Source organism: Cygnus olor, chromosome 28 (assembly GCF_009769625.2).
Source record: "Cygnus olor isolate bCygOlo1 chromosome 28, bCygOlo1.pri.v2, whole genome shotgun sequence".
In the NCBI taxonomy this organism is placed as follows: domain Eukaryota; kingdom Metazoa; phylum Chordata; class Aves; order Anseriformes; family Anatidae; genus Cygnus; species Cygnus olor.
The window spans coordinates 438,301-453,982 of record NC_049196.1 but is presented as its reverse complement, the minus strand read 5'-3'; the positions used below and the strand labels follow the sequence as shown (position 1 = coordinate 453,982).

Below are 15,682 nucleotides of genomic sequence, written 5' to 3'. Positions count from 1 at the left end.
GGGGGGCGCCGGCTTCAGCGCCCTTCCGGAGCGTTGCGGCGCCGCCGCCATCTTGGGTGCGGGCGGGCGCGGCTTCGCGCCCATTGCGGGCCACGGGGGGGCGCCGCCATCTTGACTGCGGGCAGGGCGCCGGGAGGGCGGCGGGGGGCTGGGGGGGGGGGGAGAGGACGAGGTTTGGGGGAGACCTTGGGGTGACGGGGGGGGGAGACCCCTGGATGGGGGGGGCTGAGGAAAGGCGGCCCTGGGGGTAAGGGGGGGGGGGCTGAGGGTCGAGAGAGCGCCGGGGGTGGGGCTGAGGGCGGGGGGGGGCATTTTGGGGGGGCATTGTGGGGAGGGGGGGCCTGGAGGAGCCCCCCCCGCCTCCATTGAGAGGGGCTCGAGGCCAGGCCTCGCTCTTTCCCCGTCCCAGGGGAGGCTGCCAGCACCCATGGGTGCGGGGGGGCCCCGCCTGCCCTGCCCTTTGCACCCCCCCGCCCCCCCCCCCTTTTTGCCTGGGGTCCGCAGGGCCGGGGGGGGGGGGTCCCCGTGCCCCCCCCCCCGCCCTGCTCCCCGCCCCAGCGCCAGGAGCACCCCGGGGCGCTCCGGGGGCGGCCGCTGGCCCGGTGCCCCGCCACGCGCCCCGTGCTGCCCCGGGGGCTCTAATTAGCGCTAATTGCACCCGCTAATCCCCCCCCCCGTGATGGGGTGCTATCAGCCAGGGTGGCCCGAGGGTCCCCAGGGGTTGGCCGTGGCCCGGGGGGGGGGTGTCCCGTTCCCGGGGGGCTGGGGGGGACAGGACGGACGGACGGGGGGCGGGACAGACGGACAGACAGACCGGGGGGGGGGGTCGGGGGCACTTTTTTTTGGGGGGGGGGCACCAAGGCCAGCGGCAGGGTGGTGCCAGGCAGGGCCGGGCCCGGGCCGGGCGGGGAGCGGGTGACTCAGCGGGGCTGCCCCGGGCCCCCCCCCGAGGCCCTGCCCCCCCCCCGACCCCCCCCCGGGCCGACCCGCCCCCGCCGTGCCTATCCCGGGCGGCGCCGCGCCCCGCCACTGCCCCGCTCCGCGCCACCCGGTGAGTACCGGCCCGGTCCCGGACCCCCGACCCGAGGGACGCCCCCAAAATCTCCCCCCCCCCCCCGGGTCCTGCACCCCGATCTACGGGGGAGCCGATCCTGCACCCCTCATTTTGGGGGGGAGCCCCCAGGTGGGGTGGTGTTGCCCCCAATCCTGACCCCCCCCCTTTCTTAGAGGACCCCCCCCTTTCTTAGAGGGAGCCTCCCAGTCCTGACCCCCTCTTTCCTAGAGGGACCCCCCCTTTCTCAGAGGGACCCCCCCATTCCGCCCTTCCCAACGGGAGGACCCGATCCTGCCCCCCCCCCATTCGAGGGGGGCCCAATCCTGCACCCCCCTTTAGAAGGGGCTTCCCTCTCCCCACGCTCTACTGCGGGCTCTCCTCCCCCAGTATCCCATAAAGTTGGGGGGGCACTGGGGGGTGTCCCCCCCCTCCCCGAATGGCCGCAGCCCCCCCGCAGCGCTTATGCCCCTGGGGGGGTTCAGCCTGGGCTGGGGCGTGCCTGGCGGGGGTCCTGCGGTGCAGAGGGTGCCCCCCCCCCATTTTTCCCCAAGGGCTGGGCTGGTTCCTGTTCCGGTGGCGGGCAGCTCCTGGGCCACGCCGCAACCCGCGGGGGGGTCCCCAAAACCAAGCCTGGACCCCCCCACACCACCCCCCGCAGCACCAGGGGGTCCCCTGCACCTGAGCTGGGAGTGGGGGGGGGGTCACGGCGGTGGTTGGGGCACCCCAGCACCCGCTTGCTTCCCCCCAGATCTCTGATCTCTGCCTCCCTTCCCAAAACCGGGGGGGGGCTGCATGGGGTGTGTCCCCCCCCCCCGAGTTGCGGGGAATCCAAGGGGGGGGGGTGCTGAGCCCCACCCAGGGAGGAGGCACCAAAACGCCCCCGTGACTCAGCCAGCCCATGACGCCGGGGTTCCCTAGGGTGCCCCATAGCCCGGGGGGGGGGGGGACGTGGACGAGGGGGGGACACCCGCAGCACGCCCCCCCCCTCTCCCCCCACACCCGGCCCCACCCCGCGGCCGCTGCCCGGAGCTGAGTCACCCGGGCAGAAAGCTCCGGGTGTGCGCTGAGCGCCGCTGTGCCCCCCCCAGAGTCCCCCCAGAGCCCCCCCGGAGCCCCCCCGCAGCCATGCCGTCCCAGATGGAGCACGCCATGGAGACGCTGATGTTCACCTTCCACAAGTACGCGGGGGACAAGAACCACCTGAGCAAGGAGGACCTGCGGGTGCTGATGGAGAAGGAGTTCCCCGGCTTCTTGGAGGTGAGCGGGGGAATAATTTGGGGGGGGGGGGGAATAAATATGGGGGTGTCCAGCCCTGGAAGCGGGGTGACGGGGCCGTGACCCGGCTCTGCCGTCCGCAGAACCAGCGCGACCCGATGGCGCTGGACAAGATCATGAAGGACCTGGACCAGTGCCGCGACGGCAAGGTGGGCTTCCAGAGCTTCTTCTCGCTGGTGGCCGGGCTCACCATCGCCTGCAACGACTACTTCGTGGTGCACATGAAGCAGAAGGGCAGGAAGTGAGCCCCCCCCGGCGCGGCCCCGGCCCCGCGCTCCCGCCGGACCCCAATAAAGCTGTTTTGTACTACAGCGGGGCTGTCTCCTTCCTTCGTGTCCCCGTCCCTCCGGGGTCCCTGTCTCCTTCGTGCCCCCATCTCATCACCCCTTCCCCTTCGTGCCCCTGTCTCACGTACAGGGCTGTATGAAAGTCTATATGGGGCGGTATGGGGGTGTAGCGGGGTCTGTAGGGCCCATAGAAAACCAGAGGGGTGGGGTGGAGGCTACAGGGGCTGTACAGGGCTTTATAGAGGATCTACAGAGGTTGCACGGGGGTATAGTGGGGGGTCTACAGGGCCCGTACAGGGCTGTGTAGGCGTATAGGTGATCTGTAAGTGCTGTGGAGCTTCGTACGGAGCTGTACAAGTCACCTATAGGGGCCGTACAGGGCCGTTAGGAGCTGTGCAGGGACGTGTAAGGCTGTACAGGCGTCTGTAAGGCTGTATAGGGTGGCTGCGGTGCTACCGAGAGCAGCACAAGGATATATAGGGGCTGTATGGAGTCATACAGGGGCTGTATAGGACCATATAGGGGGGCCCAGAGGAGCTGTACAGGGCTGTATGGGGTCCATAGGGCCTCTCCGGGGCTGCACAGGGAGCCCAGGAGCTCGGGGGGGCTCTGCAGGGCTCTGTAGGGGACCACAGGGGCTGTGTAGGGCCGGTGGAGCCGTGCGGGGCCCCTTGGGGGCAGCACAGAGCCGTGCGGGGCTGTGCAGGGCCGTGTGGGGCCCCCCCCGGGAGGTGCGGGGCCGCACCGGCTGCCGGGGGGGCCCGTGGGGCTGTGTGGGGGCGGGCGGGCGCCCAGGACCCCCCAGGGACCCCCCGGGACCCCCCCCCAGGGCCCCGCAGGCGCCCCCAGGGCGGGGCAGGGGCGCGCGGGCACAACGGAAGCGGCAGAGGCCCCGCCCCCTCCGGCGGGCCCCGCCCCCTCCCGATGACGTAGCGCGGTGGGCGTGGCCCCGCGGCCCAGCGGTCGCCGTGTCCGGAGGTCGCGCAGCGCCGCGGGCGCAGCGGGTGGGGGCGGGGCGGGGGGCGCTGAAGGTCACGTGTCAGGGGGCAGCGGGCGCCGCGCTGACCTTTGACCTCTGACCCGCCGGGGGCTCCGCGGAGCGGGGCTGACGTCACCGCCGCGCCCGAGTGACGTCAGCACCGGGTCTCCCTGACCGGCCGTGACGTCACCGCCGGCGCCATGTGGCGGAGCCGCGGCGTCGTGGCGCGGGCACTGGGGGCACGGGGACGGCCCCGGGGCACGGGCACAGTGAGTGGGACGCGGGGACGCGGGGACGCGGGGACGGGGGGACACGGGGTGGGGAACACGGGGACGTGGGGCAGTGACACAGGGCCACAGGCTGGGGCCATGGTGTTGGGACATGGGCTGGGGACATGGGATGAGGACATGGGGACATGTGGGGACGTGGGGACGTGGGGTGGGGACGTGGGGACATGTAGGGACATGTGGGGACATGGGGTGGTGACACGGGTACGTGACACGGGGACATGGGATGGGGAACACAGGTCCATGGGGTGGGGACATGGGCACATTGGGTGGGGACATGTGGGGACGTGGGGTGGGGAAGATGGGTGGTGACACAGGGACATGGCACAGGGACATGGGAGCATGGGGTGGGGACGAGGGGCAGCAACCGGGGCACACAGGGTGGTGACGTGGGGACGGAGGGGACGCCCCGCTGGGGACTCACCCCGAAGTCCCCTTGCTCCTCGGAGCCGGAGCGTCCCCAGGGCCGGACCCGCTGTCAGCACCGCTCCCCCCGTGTGTGTCCCCGTGTCCCCGTGTCCCCCCAGGCGCGGTGCTCGGGGCCGGCGGCCCTGCAGGACCTGGCGGTGCCCAACGGGAGCTGGAGCGCGGCGATGCGCGAGCACTACGAGCGCCTCCTGCGCCGCACCGCCGACGGCTCCTGGCGCCGCGTCCCCTCCTACCGCAACGCCCTCGATCACTTCCCAGGTGACAGCCGCGGGGTGACGGGGCGGGGGGGTGTCCTCGAGTCCCCGTCGTCACCGTCCCCGTGTCCCCAGCGGCGGCCGGGCAGGGGATGGGGACGCGGCTGTTCCTGCGCAGCACGGACGCCGAGGGCGCCGGCTTCGAGTACGTCACCTTCCTGCACAGCGCCGGCAACCGCGCGCTCTGCCTCTGCCAGCCGGGGCCGTACCTCGAGGGCCACCCCGGGTAGGTGCCGCCGGTGCCACCGCCGCGTGCCCCGTCCCGTCCCGTCCCGTCCCCCCCTGACCGCGCTCCCCCGTCCCCGCAGCTTCATGCACGGCGGCGCCATCGCCACCATCATCGACACCACGCTGGGGACCTGCGCGCTGGCGGCCGCCGGGCGCGTGATGACGGCCAAGCTCAGCATCGACTTCCTGGCGTGAGTGGCACCCCGGGGACGCCGTGTCGGGGTGGGTGGGGTGGGGGTGTCCCGGTGTCCCCCCCCCCCCCCCCGCCGGGCCGTGACCCCGCGCGCTGTCCCCGCAGCCCCGTGCCGCTGGGCTCCGTGGTGCTGGTGGACGGCGGCGTGGACAGGCGCGACGGCCGCAAGATCTTCCTCTCCTGCCAGGTGCGCGGCGCCGCGGGGGACACGCTGCACGCCGAGGCCACCGGTGAGGACGGGGGGCACCGGGGGGACGGGGACACCGACACCCCCGTCCCCGTCCCCTCCCCACAGAGCTCCCCCCACCCCGGGTCCCCGTCTCAGGGTGATGCCGGGTGGCAGGCAGGAGAGGGCGCCAGTGCCCTGCTGCCACCCGCTGCCACCACCACGCACCGTAGGGGTTGGGGGCAGGGGTCCCGGTGCCCCCCCCCCGCCCGCCCTGCCGACCCCCCCCCCTCTCTCCCGCAGCGCTCTTCATCCAGCTGGATGCCGCCAAGTCCCCCCCGGCCACCTGCCTCACCCCGTGACGCCGTGGCCCTGCTGGCGGGGGGGGCCCCAGGGTGGCCCCACGTCCCCTGTGTGTCGTGTGTGTCGTCCCCCCCCCCCCCCGCCGGTGGCAGCCCCCAGATCAGAGCGCTGGCAGCCAACGACGTCCTCGTCTCGTGGTGCTTTTGTGGGATTCGGAGGCGTCTCCCAAGGGGGGGCACTGCGGGGCCCGTCCCCAGCCCTGTCCCCAGTCCCTGTCCCCAGCCCCATATCGTGTCCCCTACGCCCTTCCCCTGTCCCTGTGCCCCCATCCCGGTCCTGGCCCCCAGCCCCATATTGTGTCCCCTGGCCCCAGCCCCAGCCCCTGTCCCAGCCCCGTGTCGTGCCCCCAGCCCTCGTCCCTGTCCCCATCTGCCCCCCTCCCGTCCCTGTCCCCCCCGTGTCCCCCCTGTCTGGGGGCTGCGGGAGGGGCAGGGGCAGGGCCCCGGGGGAGGGGGCGCGGTGGGCGTGGCCTGAGGATGTGGGCGGGGCCGTGACTGCTGCGGGGGCGGGGGCAGTGGCACGGGGCGGGGCCGGGAGGGGGTGGGCGTGGAAAGGACGGGGGTGGGCGTGGTCATGATGGGGTGGGCGGGGCCGGGCGCCCCCCCGTGTCCCGCGCTGCGCCCCGGCCGCGGCGCCCCCCGTGGACCCCCGGACACGGACACGCGTGGCCGGCCCCCGCCCCGCCCGGCCCCGCCCCCCTCGTGGCGCCCCGCGGCCCCCCCACGGGCGAGCCCCGCGCCCCCCTCGCACGGCGGGGTCCCGGCGGGGGTCCCACGGACGCCCCCCACGCGTGGGCGCTCCGGAGCCGCGCGGGTCCCACGGGCGCCCCCCGCAGCCGGGCGGGGCGGGGGGTCCCGACGCCCCCCCCTCCCGGGGCCGGGGGTCCCGGCTCCTCCCGCGGCCGCGTGCACCGTGGGGGGGAGGGGGGGGCGTGGGTCGCGCGTGGCCGCGGCCCCCCCGTGGCGCGTCGGGGTCGGAGCGGTCGCGGGGGGGGGGGGTTGGGGCCACCCGCGGCCGCTCCCCCCCCCCGTGCCTCAGTTTCCCCCCCCGCGGCGCCGTGGAAAGTCGGAAATTTCCAGTGCGTGGGGCCGGGGGGGGCAGGATGCCGGGGGGGGGGCAGGATGCCGGGGGGGCCCCGGCGCCCTTATAACGCCCGGCCCGCGCCGCCCGCGCCGCCGCCGCCGCCATGCGAGGTAGGGCCCGCGCGGGGGGCTGCGGGCGGGGGGTGCGGGCGGGCTGGGGGCTGCAGGCGTGCAAGCGGCAGGCAGTGCGTGTGCAAGGGTGTTGGAGCAGGTGTTCACGTGTGGAAGGGTGGGCGGTGTGTGCACATACGTGTGTGTGCACATACGTGTGCGTGCAGGTGGGAGCGTGGCGGAGCGGGTGCTGTGGTGTGCAAGCACGGGGGGTGCGCGTGCAAGCGTGTGCAAGAGGTGGGTGCTTGTGGGAGCAGAGGTGTATGCGTGCAAGTGTGGAGGAGCCTGCAGGAGTGAGAGGGTGTGGGTGTGGGTGTGTGCAATGCACGGGGTGCACATGCATGTGTGTGGGTGTGGAGGATCGTGCAGGGTGTGCATGTGCATGTGCAAGCAGGTGAAAGCAGGCTGGTGAGTGTGCAAGGAGGTTGGAGCGCGGGGTGTGCAGAGGTGTGGGGTGAGCATGTGCGTGTGCAAGAGGGTGGGCTTGTGAATGTGTGTGCAGATGGATGTGGGCATGCGTGTGCAAGCATGTTGGGGCAGGTCTGTGCATGTGCAAGCGTGTAGGAACATGAGAGGGAACGTGTGTGCACGCAGTCCTACAGAGCAGGCGTGTGGGGGCAAAGCTGGGGGGTGGGCACGTGTGTGCACAGCTGTGAGCATGCAGGGTGTGCACGTGTGTGTATGCACACGTGTGGGCACAGCAAGGTGCTTGTGCAAGCAGGTGGGAGCATGTTGGGGGGGGGTGTGCACACTGAGTGTGCCACACGGGAGCATGGATGTGTGCAGAGGCAGTGTGCAGGCGGGCGTGTGGCTGCAGCCGTGCATGTGTGTGTGAGCACACGTGTGTGTGCAGATGCATGGCAGCGTGCACAGGAGCGTGTACATGCGTGTGCAAGAAGGAGAGCACCGTGAGCCACCAGTGCCCCATGTGCACGAGTGTGCTGCGGTGTTGCACAGGTTGTGCAGCTCACACGAGCGTGTCGGCACACGTTACAGCCCAATAGCGTGTTCCGGGGCACGCTTGGCTATGCACACACACCAGGCTGTGCGCACGCGTGTGGTGGTGTGTTGCCACTTGTGCATGCGTGTTGCTGCGTGTGCACACGCATTGCAGTGTGTCTCTGCCAGCACACACGTATGAAGCGTGTGCACGCGTGTCAGGGGGTGCACGCGTGTCGCCGTGTGTCCCAGCCGTGCAGCGGCCGCCGGCAGCCCCCTCCCCTCACTGCGGTGGCGGCGCCGGGCGCCCCAGCACCCCCAGCACCCATGGGTGCCCCCCGCACCTGCGGGGCCGGGCACACGCGCGTTAGATGTGGTCGGTGCCAGCAGGTGCGTGGGGCCGGCGCAGGTGACGGGGACGGGGACGGGGACGGGGACACGCAGGTGGCTCCGGGCAGCAGCCGCAGCCTCGCACGGGCGCAGAGCCACCGCCACCGCCACCCCCCCGGTCCCCACCGCCGTCCCCGGCCACCCCCCGGTCCCAGCTCCGTTGGCACCGGGGACACCAAGGGTGCAGCTCCCCCGACTCCGCATCCCCAAGGGGGGCCCCCCGTCCCCATGGGGGCCCCGCAGCCCCACCGGCGGCCCCATGCCGGGGTTTTCTCCGCCGCCGCCGGTGCCACCCCCGCGTCTGGCCCGGGGCGGAGGGGACCCGGCCGCCGCCACCGCTGAGTCAGCACCCAGCGGGTGGCAGGACCCCCGCCGGCGGCGAGGGCACGGGGGTCCCGTGGGTGCCGTGGGGGAAGCCCGGGGGGTCCCGGGGCTCCGGGTCCTCGCCCGAGCCACTTCCCGCTGCGTCACGGCGTGTTGGCCCGTGCCGTGACGTGTCGGCCTGTGCCGTGGCGTGTTGGCCCGTGGCACGGCATGTTTTGCCGTGACGTGTTGGGCTGCGCTGCGGTGTCGGGGGGTGGGAGCCCGGCCCCAATGTACCCCCCCCTTCACAGGGTCACTGGGTGCCCACAGGGACCAGAGCGTCCCCATGGGGCTGGTTGGTGCCAGCGGGTGCCGGTGGGGCTCACTGGGTGCTGGCGGGGCTCACTGGGAGCTGGTGGGGCTCACTGGGAGCTGCTGGGGCTCACTGGGTGCTGCTGGGGCTTACTGGGAGCTGCTGGGGCTCACTGGGTGCTGGTGGGGCTCACTGGGAGCCATCGGGTCCCCATGGGACTAACGGGTGCCTGTAGGGCTGCTGGGTGCTGGTTGGTGCCTGGGGGCTGACGGCCACCAGCGGGTGCCCATGGGGCCACCGGGTCCCCCACGGGGCCCGTGGGTGCCCCTGGGTCCCCGCAGGGCTCGGCGGGTGCCGGTGGGTGCCGGCGGCACCGGCGGATGCCAGCAGGTCCCCGTGGGGCTGGCGGGTCCTGTAGGGTCCCCGCGGCGCTGGCGGTGCCGGTGGATCCCCGGGGTGCCAGGGGGCAACCAGGGGTGCCGGGAGCAGCGGGTGCCGTGGGAGCAGCGGGTGCAGGCGGGTGCCGGGGGGTGGGCGGCCAGGCGAGACCTCGTCGACCTCTCGCCGGCGGTTCCCGGCAGGAGCGGCACCGAAACGGCGCTTCCTGGCAGCCGCCGGCACCGTTGAGTAATGCGGGCGCCGGGCCCGGCTGAGTCAAAGCCCCGAATTCCCAGGGCCCCTCCGGCCGCCGCCGCCGCGGGGGTCCCGGTGCCCAGCCCCGGATGCGAGGGCGGCCCCCCCCCGGCCCCAAAACTGGGTCGGGTGGAAAAAGCCGACGAAGCGGCTTCGGCCCCGGGAGGAAGAGGTGTGCGTGTGCGTGCGTGCACCGGCGCCCAGGAGCGTGCACGAGCCTTGGCGGGCGTGTTCTGGTGTGTGCAAGCGTGCACAAGTGTGTGTGTGCGTGTAGCAGCGTGTGCAAGTGCGCGTGACAAGCGCAAGCATTTGTGTGTGTGTGTGCAGGCACAGGCATGTGCAAGCTTGCACAAGTGCACGAGCGTGCACCAACTTGCAGGAGTGTGCACAAGCTTTGGCAGGTTTGCCCAGCACTCTGCAAGTGTGCACAAGTGTGTGCATGTGTGTACCAGCGTGTGTAAGTGTGCGTGACGCACAAGCATTTGTGTGTGTGTGTGTGCAAGCACGGGTGTGTGCAAGCTTGCACAAGTGCACGAGCGTGCGCCAGCTTGCAGGAGCGTGCCCAGGTGTGCCTGGCTCTGTGAGCGTGCACACGCGTGTGCAAGCAGTGAGGAGCAGGCACACGGGTGACAAGCTGGTGGCCCTGGGGGACCGGAGCCGTCCCCATCGCCCTCGCCGGGCTTTGGGGCTCCGGGTGCTGCTAACGAGGCCTCTCTAATGAGCTGCGATCCCGGTGCCTGCGCTGGGGGCTGGCAGGGGCTGGGGCACCCCCTGGGGCTGGGGTCGCGTCCCCCCCTCCCCCCCGCAGTGTCCCCTTGGCTCTGGTGTCACCAGGGCTGAGCCATTTGCCCCCCCAACACCCCCAGCCCCAGTGTCCCCCATCTGTGGTCCCTGGGGCAGCCTCTGTCCCCGGTGTCCCCACCCCTGGTGGCTCCGGTGTCCCCCACCCCGGTGTCCCCCATCCCTGGGGGTCCCCATTCTTGGGTGTCCCCATTGCCCACCCCAGCGTCCCCATCCCCAGTGTCCCCATCCCCGTGTGCCCCCGACCCCGTCCCCCCCCTCCCGTCCCCCCTCTCCGTGGGGCGCCCCACGGGCGCAGCGGGGCCGTGGCGGGCGGCGGGCGCCTTCCTGCGAGGTGGGGCCGTGTCCCAGTTGTGGCTTCGCCGGTGCTCGCTGCCGCTGCGGTTTTGGCAGCCGCCGGCCCCGGGCACCCCCGGACCCCCGCGCCCTGCAGGGCCCACCCTGGTGGGGACACGGGGGGCACCGGGGAGCCCGTGGGGAGGGGGGGTAGGGGCATGGTGTTGGGGGGGGCAGAGCCCCTCGGGGACATCTGAGGCTGTGAGAGCCAGAGGGGCCGCAGGAGCCCTTGGGTGCCACGTGAGGCCCTGGGGTGACACGTGAGGCCGCGAGGGACACGTACGCCTATAGGGACACGTACGCATATAGGGACTGTGGGAGCCCCTAGGGACCGTGGGAGCCTATAGGGACCATGAGAGCCTGTAGGGACTGTGGGAGCCCATAGGGACCGTGCGCGTTCCTCTGGGCAGCGAGTGAACCCGTAAGTGACACGTGAGCCCTATGGGGCCACGGGAACCCGCAGGGCGAGGCGAGGCCGTGGGAGACGTGAGCCCGCAGGGAGCGCGTACGGCCACTGCGGCCACGTGAGCCCGCGCGGTGACACACGCGGACCCACGAGGGACACGTGAGCCCGGTGGGGACACGTGAGGCCCTTGGGGACACCGGAGCCTACGTGGGACCTGCGAGCTCACGCGGGGCGGCTGAGCCCACAGGGGCTGTGGGATCCTATAAGGGCCCTGTGGGCCCATAGTGACTGCGGGATTCCGTAGTGGCCATGGGATCCCATAGGGGCCGTGTGATCCTATAAGGGCCCTGTGAGCTCGTAGGTGCTGTGGGATCCCACAGGGGCCGTTGGGTGCCAAAGGGACCCCGTGAGTCCATAGGGGTCCTGTAAGCCCATCAGGGCCATGGGATCCCATTGGGGCCCTGTGAACCCAGAGGCACCCCGTGTGCCTGCTGGGGGCACGTGGTTCCCCGCGGGACACGGGAGCCCCAGGGAGTGCACCCGGGCACCCAGGTGGCACGAGTGGGCCCATAGGTGGCGGATGGTCCTGTGGGTGAGCCCATGGGGACCCCGTGAGCCCAGGGGGGCCGTGGGCGCCCACGCGCTGCCTCCCGCCCGCAGCCCACATCGAGGTGATCCCCTGCAAGATCTGCGGGGACAAATCCTCGGGGATCCACTACGGCGTCATCACCTGCGAGGGCTGCAAGGTGAGCGGGCTGCGGGCGCGCGGGGGGCACCGGGGGTGCTGGTGGTGGCGTGGCGGTGACCCCCTGGAGTGGTGGTGACCCCCGGTGTTTTTGGTGACCCCCCCCCGTGGCGGTGCCCCCCGGCGCAGGGCTTTTTCCGGCGCAGCCAGCAGGGCAGCCTGAGCTACGCCTGCAGCCGCCAGCAGAACTGCCCCATCGACCGCGCCAGCCGCAACCGCTGCCAGCACTGCCGCCTGCAGAAGTGCCTGCGCCTCGGCATGTCCCGCGACGGTGGGTGACCCCCCCCGCGTGCCACACCCCCCCACCCAGCGGGGGGCACCCCAGCGTATTGCTGGGTGCACCCCCCCCCGTATCGCTGGGTGCACTCCTGTATAGCTGGGCGCCCCCCATCATAGGGTCCCCCCCGTTGTTGGGTGCCCCCCTGTTGCTGGGTGCCCCCTCCCGCACCACTCCCCTCCCCGACCCCCTGGGGACCCTGGGGCCCGTTTGCCACCCCAGGGAAGGAGGCGGGGGGCCTGGAGGCAGCGGGGCTCCAGGGGGGGCCACGTGCATGGGGCTGGAAAGCCGCGGTGCCGGGGCTATGTGGGGCTGGGGGTCGTGGGGGGGCACGCGCCCACACACCCACGTGTGTCCCCACGTGTCCCCGCGTGTCCCCGCAGCCGTCAAGTTCGGCCGCATGTCCAAGAAGCAGCGGGACCGGCTGCACGCCGAGGTGCAGCAGCAGCTGGAGCAGCGGCAGCGGGAGCGGGCGGCCCAGGGGGGCGCTGCCTTCGCCCTGGGGCTGCCGGGGTGCTGCGGCCACCCCCTGCCCCCCACCGGCGCCCCGGGGTGCCCCGGGCCCTGCGAGGGAAGGGCCGGCTGCAGCCCCGGCACGGAGGCGGAGGGCGAGCGGCGGGAGGGCACCACACGGGACCGGGACCGGGACCGGGACCGGGACCAGGACCGGGACCGGGACGGGGACGGGGACGGGGTCAGGGACGGGGACGGGGACGGCCCCGACCTGTGCCCACGCCCCGACATCGGCAGCGGCCTGGAGTCGCCCACGTGCTCCGGGATGGAGATCGGTGAGTCGCCAGGCTGGGGCTGGCACCCATGGGTGCCACAAAGTGGTGAGACATGTCCCTGTCGCCCATGGGTGCTTGGTGGTGGTGGGACCTGGCCCCATCACCCACGGGTGCCACAAACTGCTGGGAGCCGGCACCCACGGGTGCTCGGTGGCGGGGCAGCCGGCCCCGTGGGTCCCCGTGGGGGGGCTGTCCCCAGCCGTGCCCCCCCCCTCACCGGCCCGGTGCCCGCAGAGCTGCTGGCCCAGGACGTGCTGCGGTCGCACCGCGAGACCTCGCAGCCGCGCGCCGAGGAGCTGCAGCAGCGCCGCTGGGACACCTTCAGCCGCGAGGAGGTCTGCGCCTACCAGAGGAAGGTGAGACCCCCCCCGGGGGCGCTGGGGGGGGGGGGGGGGCGCGGGGGGCGCGGGGGGGCCGCGGGGGGATGGAGGGGGGCCGCAGCCCATGCAGGAGATGTGGGAGCGCTGCGCCGGCCGCCTCACCGAGGCCATCCAGCACGTGGTGGAGTTCGCCAAGCGCCTGCGCGGCTTCATGGAGCTGTGCCAGAACGACCAGATCGTCCTCCTCAAGGCTGGTACGGCCCCCCCAGACCCCCCAGCCCCAGACCCCCCAGAGCCCCCAGCACCCGGGGGTGACTCGGTCCCTGCAGGCTGCCGCGGTGCTGCTGGGGCGGGGTGGCCCCGAGGGATTGGGGTGGTCCCGGCAGGGGGGGTGGTGGTGGGTGCTACGGGGTGCTCTGGTCCCAGCAGGGTGGTGGGGAGAGCCCCCAGGGGCCATGGGGACCCTGCTGGGGAGGTGGCAGTCCCCAGGGTCCCACTGGGGAGGTGGCAGTCCCCAAGGGTCCCATCTGGCAGGTGGCAGTCCCCAGGGTCCCACTGGGGAGGTGGCAGTCCCACAGGTCCCCCTGGGGAGGTGACAGTCCCCAAGGGCTGCTGCCACAGGGGCATCCCCCCACCCCCCCCGAGCCGCACCGTGGGGCCCTGGCTCGGGACCCCCCGGTGCCACCGTCCCCGTCCCTGTCCCCGTCCCCGTCCCCCCCGCGTTGGCAGGCGCCATGGAGGTGGTGCTGGTGCGCATGTGCCGGGCCTTCAACCCCGACAACCGGACCGTCCTCTTCGAGGGCAAGTACGCGGGCACGGAGCTCTTCAGGTCCCTGGGTAGGGACGGGGACACGGGGGGGACACGGAGGGGACGCGGGGGGGACCGTGCCCCCGGGGGGGGCGCTGACGAGGGCTCCCCCCAGGCTGCCACGAGCTCGTCGGCTCCATCTTCGACTTCGCGCAGAGCCTGTGCGCGCTGCGCCTCTCGGAGAGCGAGGTGGCCTTCCTCTGCGCCATCGTCCTCATCAACGCCAGTGAGGGACCTGCGCCCCCCAAACCCCCCTGGCCTTTGCCCAAATCCCCGCCCTTTTGTCCCAAAGCGGGTGCTGGGTGGGGGGGTGGGCGCCCCGGCCCCACGCGGTCCCTGTGGGGTCCCCACCCTGCGGCTCCCTGGGCCTGGCCGGGCACCGCTGCCGCTCCCAGCCCCTGCCCCTCTCCTGTCCCTGTCCCTGTCCCGTTGTCCCCATCACTGCGCTCATCCCACCCCGTCATGGTCCCAGCGCTGTCCCCATCCTTGTCACCAGCCCCGTCCCCATCCCAAACCTGTCCCTGTCCCCATCCTTGTCACCAGCCCTGTCCCCATCCCAAACCTGTCCCTGTCCCCATCCTTGTCACCAGCCCCGTCCCCATCCCAAACCTGTCCCTGTCCCCATCCTTGTCCATCTCCAGCCCTGTCCCCACCCTGTCCCTCTGCTCACCACATCCTGTCCCCACCCCTGTCCCCATCCTCATCCTGTCCCTGTCCCCGTCCCGTCCCCGTCCCACCCCGTCCCCCCCCGTCCCCCCGTCCCCGCCTGCCACCCACGTGCCGGTGCCGTGTCCGCAGACCGCCCGTGGCTGCAGGAGCAGGCGAAGGTGGCGCGGCTGCGGGGGGCGCCTGGAGGTGGCCTTCCGCCTGCTGCTGCGCCGCACCCACCGCGAGGGGCTGCTGGCCAGGGTGCGGGCGGGGGCACGGGGGGGCACCGGGGGGGGCACGGGCATGGGGGTGTCGTGGGATGTGGGGGGGGGGGTGACACGGGCATGGGGGGGCTGGGGGGTGCTATAGGGGGGTGCTGTGGGGCACGGGGGGTCATTGGGGGGGGGAACGTGGTTGCGGGGGGGCGTCCTGGGACATGGGGCCTTGTGGGGGGGGGTCAGAGGGGTGCCACGGGACGTGGGACATCGTGGGGGGGGGCAATAGGGGTGCCGCAGAGGTGCCGTGGGGGGCGTCCTGGGACATGGGGTGTCATGGGGGGGTCAGAGGGGTGCCGCGGGTGGGTGCCGTGGGACACGGGGGGTCGCGGGGGGTGCCCCGGCCATAGCGAGGGCCGCGGAACGTGGAGGGGGCCACGGGGGTTGCGCGTCGCTAGGCCACCGGGGCACGTGGGGGTGACGTGTGCCGTGTCACGGTCACCCCACGGGTGTCCCCCCCCCCCGTGACACGCGTGCCCCCCCCCCCCCAGCTGCCGCCCGCGGGCCGCCTGCGGGCGCTGTGCTCGCAGCACGTGGAGCAGCTCCAGGCCTTCCGCCGCCTGCACCCGGGGGCGCTGCCCGCCGCCTTCCCCCCGCTCTACCGGGAGCTCTTCGCCGCCGACGCCGAGGCCCCCGGCCCCCGCTGAGCCCCCCCCGGGACCCCCCCGGGACCCCCCTCCCCCGGGGGCTGCGCGGGGGGGCAATAAAGGATTTTGGGGGTGAAATGGCGCCGCCGTGGGGTTTGTCGCGCGTGGGGGGCCGGGGGGCTCGGGGGGCACCGGGAGGACCGCAGGGGGCGGACCGGGAGGGCGCGGGGGGGGCGCGCGGAGGCCGCGGGGCCGCGACACGCGCGGGGCCCCCACGCCCCGCCCCCAGCCGTCGGGGCGGGCCCGGCGCCCCCCCGCTGCTCGCCCATTGGCTGCGGCGGGGCCCCCGCGCGCCTCCCATTGGCTGCTTCATTCCAAGGCAGGTGCGCGGCCCCGCCTCCTTTC

The 15,682-nt window shown here is 73.3% G+C and overlaps 3 protein-coding genes across 4 annotated transcripts; all 3 read left to right on the top strand.

Moving 5' to 3' along the window:
- Positions 1-1,008: 1,008 nt before the first annotated feature.
- S100A10 (S100 calcium binding protein A10) lies at positions 1,009-2,640 on the top strand. Of its 2 annotated transcripts, none has more exons than XM_040538782.1 (3): positions 1,009-1,051; positions 2,143-2,311; positions 2,413-2,640. In XM_040538782.1, exons 2-3 carry the CDS (start codon positions 2,180-2,182, stop codon positions 2,572-2,574), a joined length of 294 nt encoding a protein of 97 aa, XP_040394716.1. In that variant the 5' UTR covers positions 1,009-1,051; positions 2,143-2,179; the 3' UTR covers positions 2,575-2,640. The 2 variants fall into 2 exon arrangements, with proteins under 2 accessions (XP_040394716.1, XP_040394717.1); XM_040538783.1 differs by having other exon boundaries at positions 1,030-1,051; positions 2,154-2,311.
- A 917-nt stretch (positions 2,641-3,557) lies between these two features.
- LOC121060725 (acyl-coenzyme A thioesterase THEM4-like) lies at positions 3,558-5,638 on the top strand. The gene is made up of 6 exons (XM_040538780.1): positions 3,558-3,864; positions 4,410-4,569; positions 4,641-4,791; positions 4,874-4,984; positions 5,092-5,216; positions 5,456-5,638. Exons 1-6 carry the CDS (start codon positions 3,796-3,798, stop codon positions 5,512-5,514), a joined length of 675 nt encoding a protein of 224 aa, XP_040394714.1. The 5' UTR covers positions 3,558-3,795; the 3' UTR covers positions 5,515-5,638.
- A 1,013-nt stretch (positions 5,639-6,651) lies between these two features.
- On the top strand, positions 6,652-15,339 carry RORC (RAR related orphan receptor C). The gene is given in 11 exon segments (XM_040538768.1): positions 6,652-6,708; positions 11,490-11,575; positions 11,704-11,845; positions 12,235-12,639; positions 12,874-12,995; positions 13,081-13,213; positions 13,689-13,796; positions 13,883-13,993; positions 14,566-14,609; positions 14,611-14,676; positions 15,182-15,339. Coding segments are annotated over 11 exon segments (1,380 nt in total). The 5' UTR covers positions 6,652-6,701; the 3' UTR covers positions 15,338-15,339.
- The last annotated feature ends 343 nt before the right edge of the window (positions 15,340-15,682 follow it).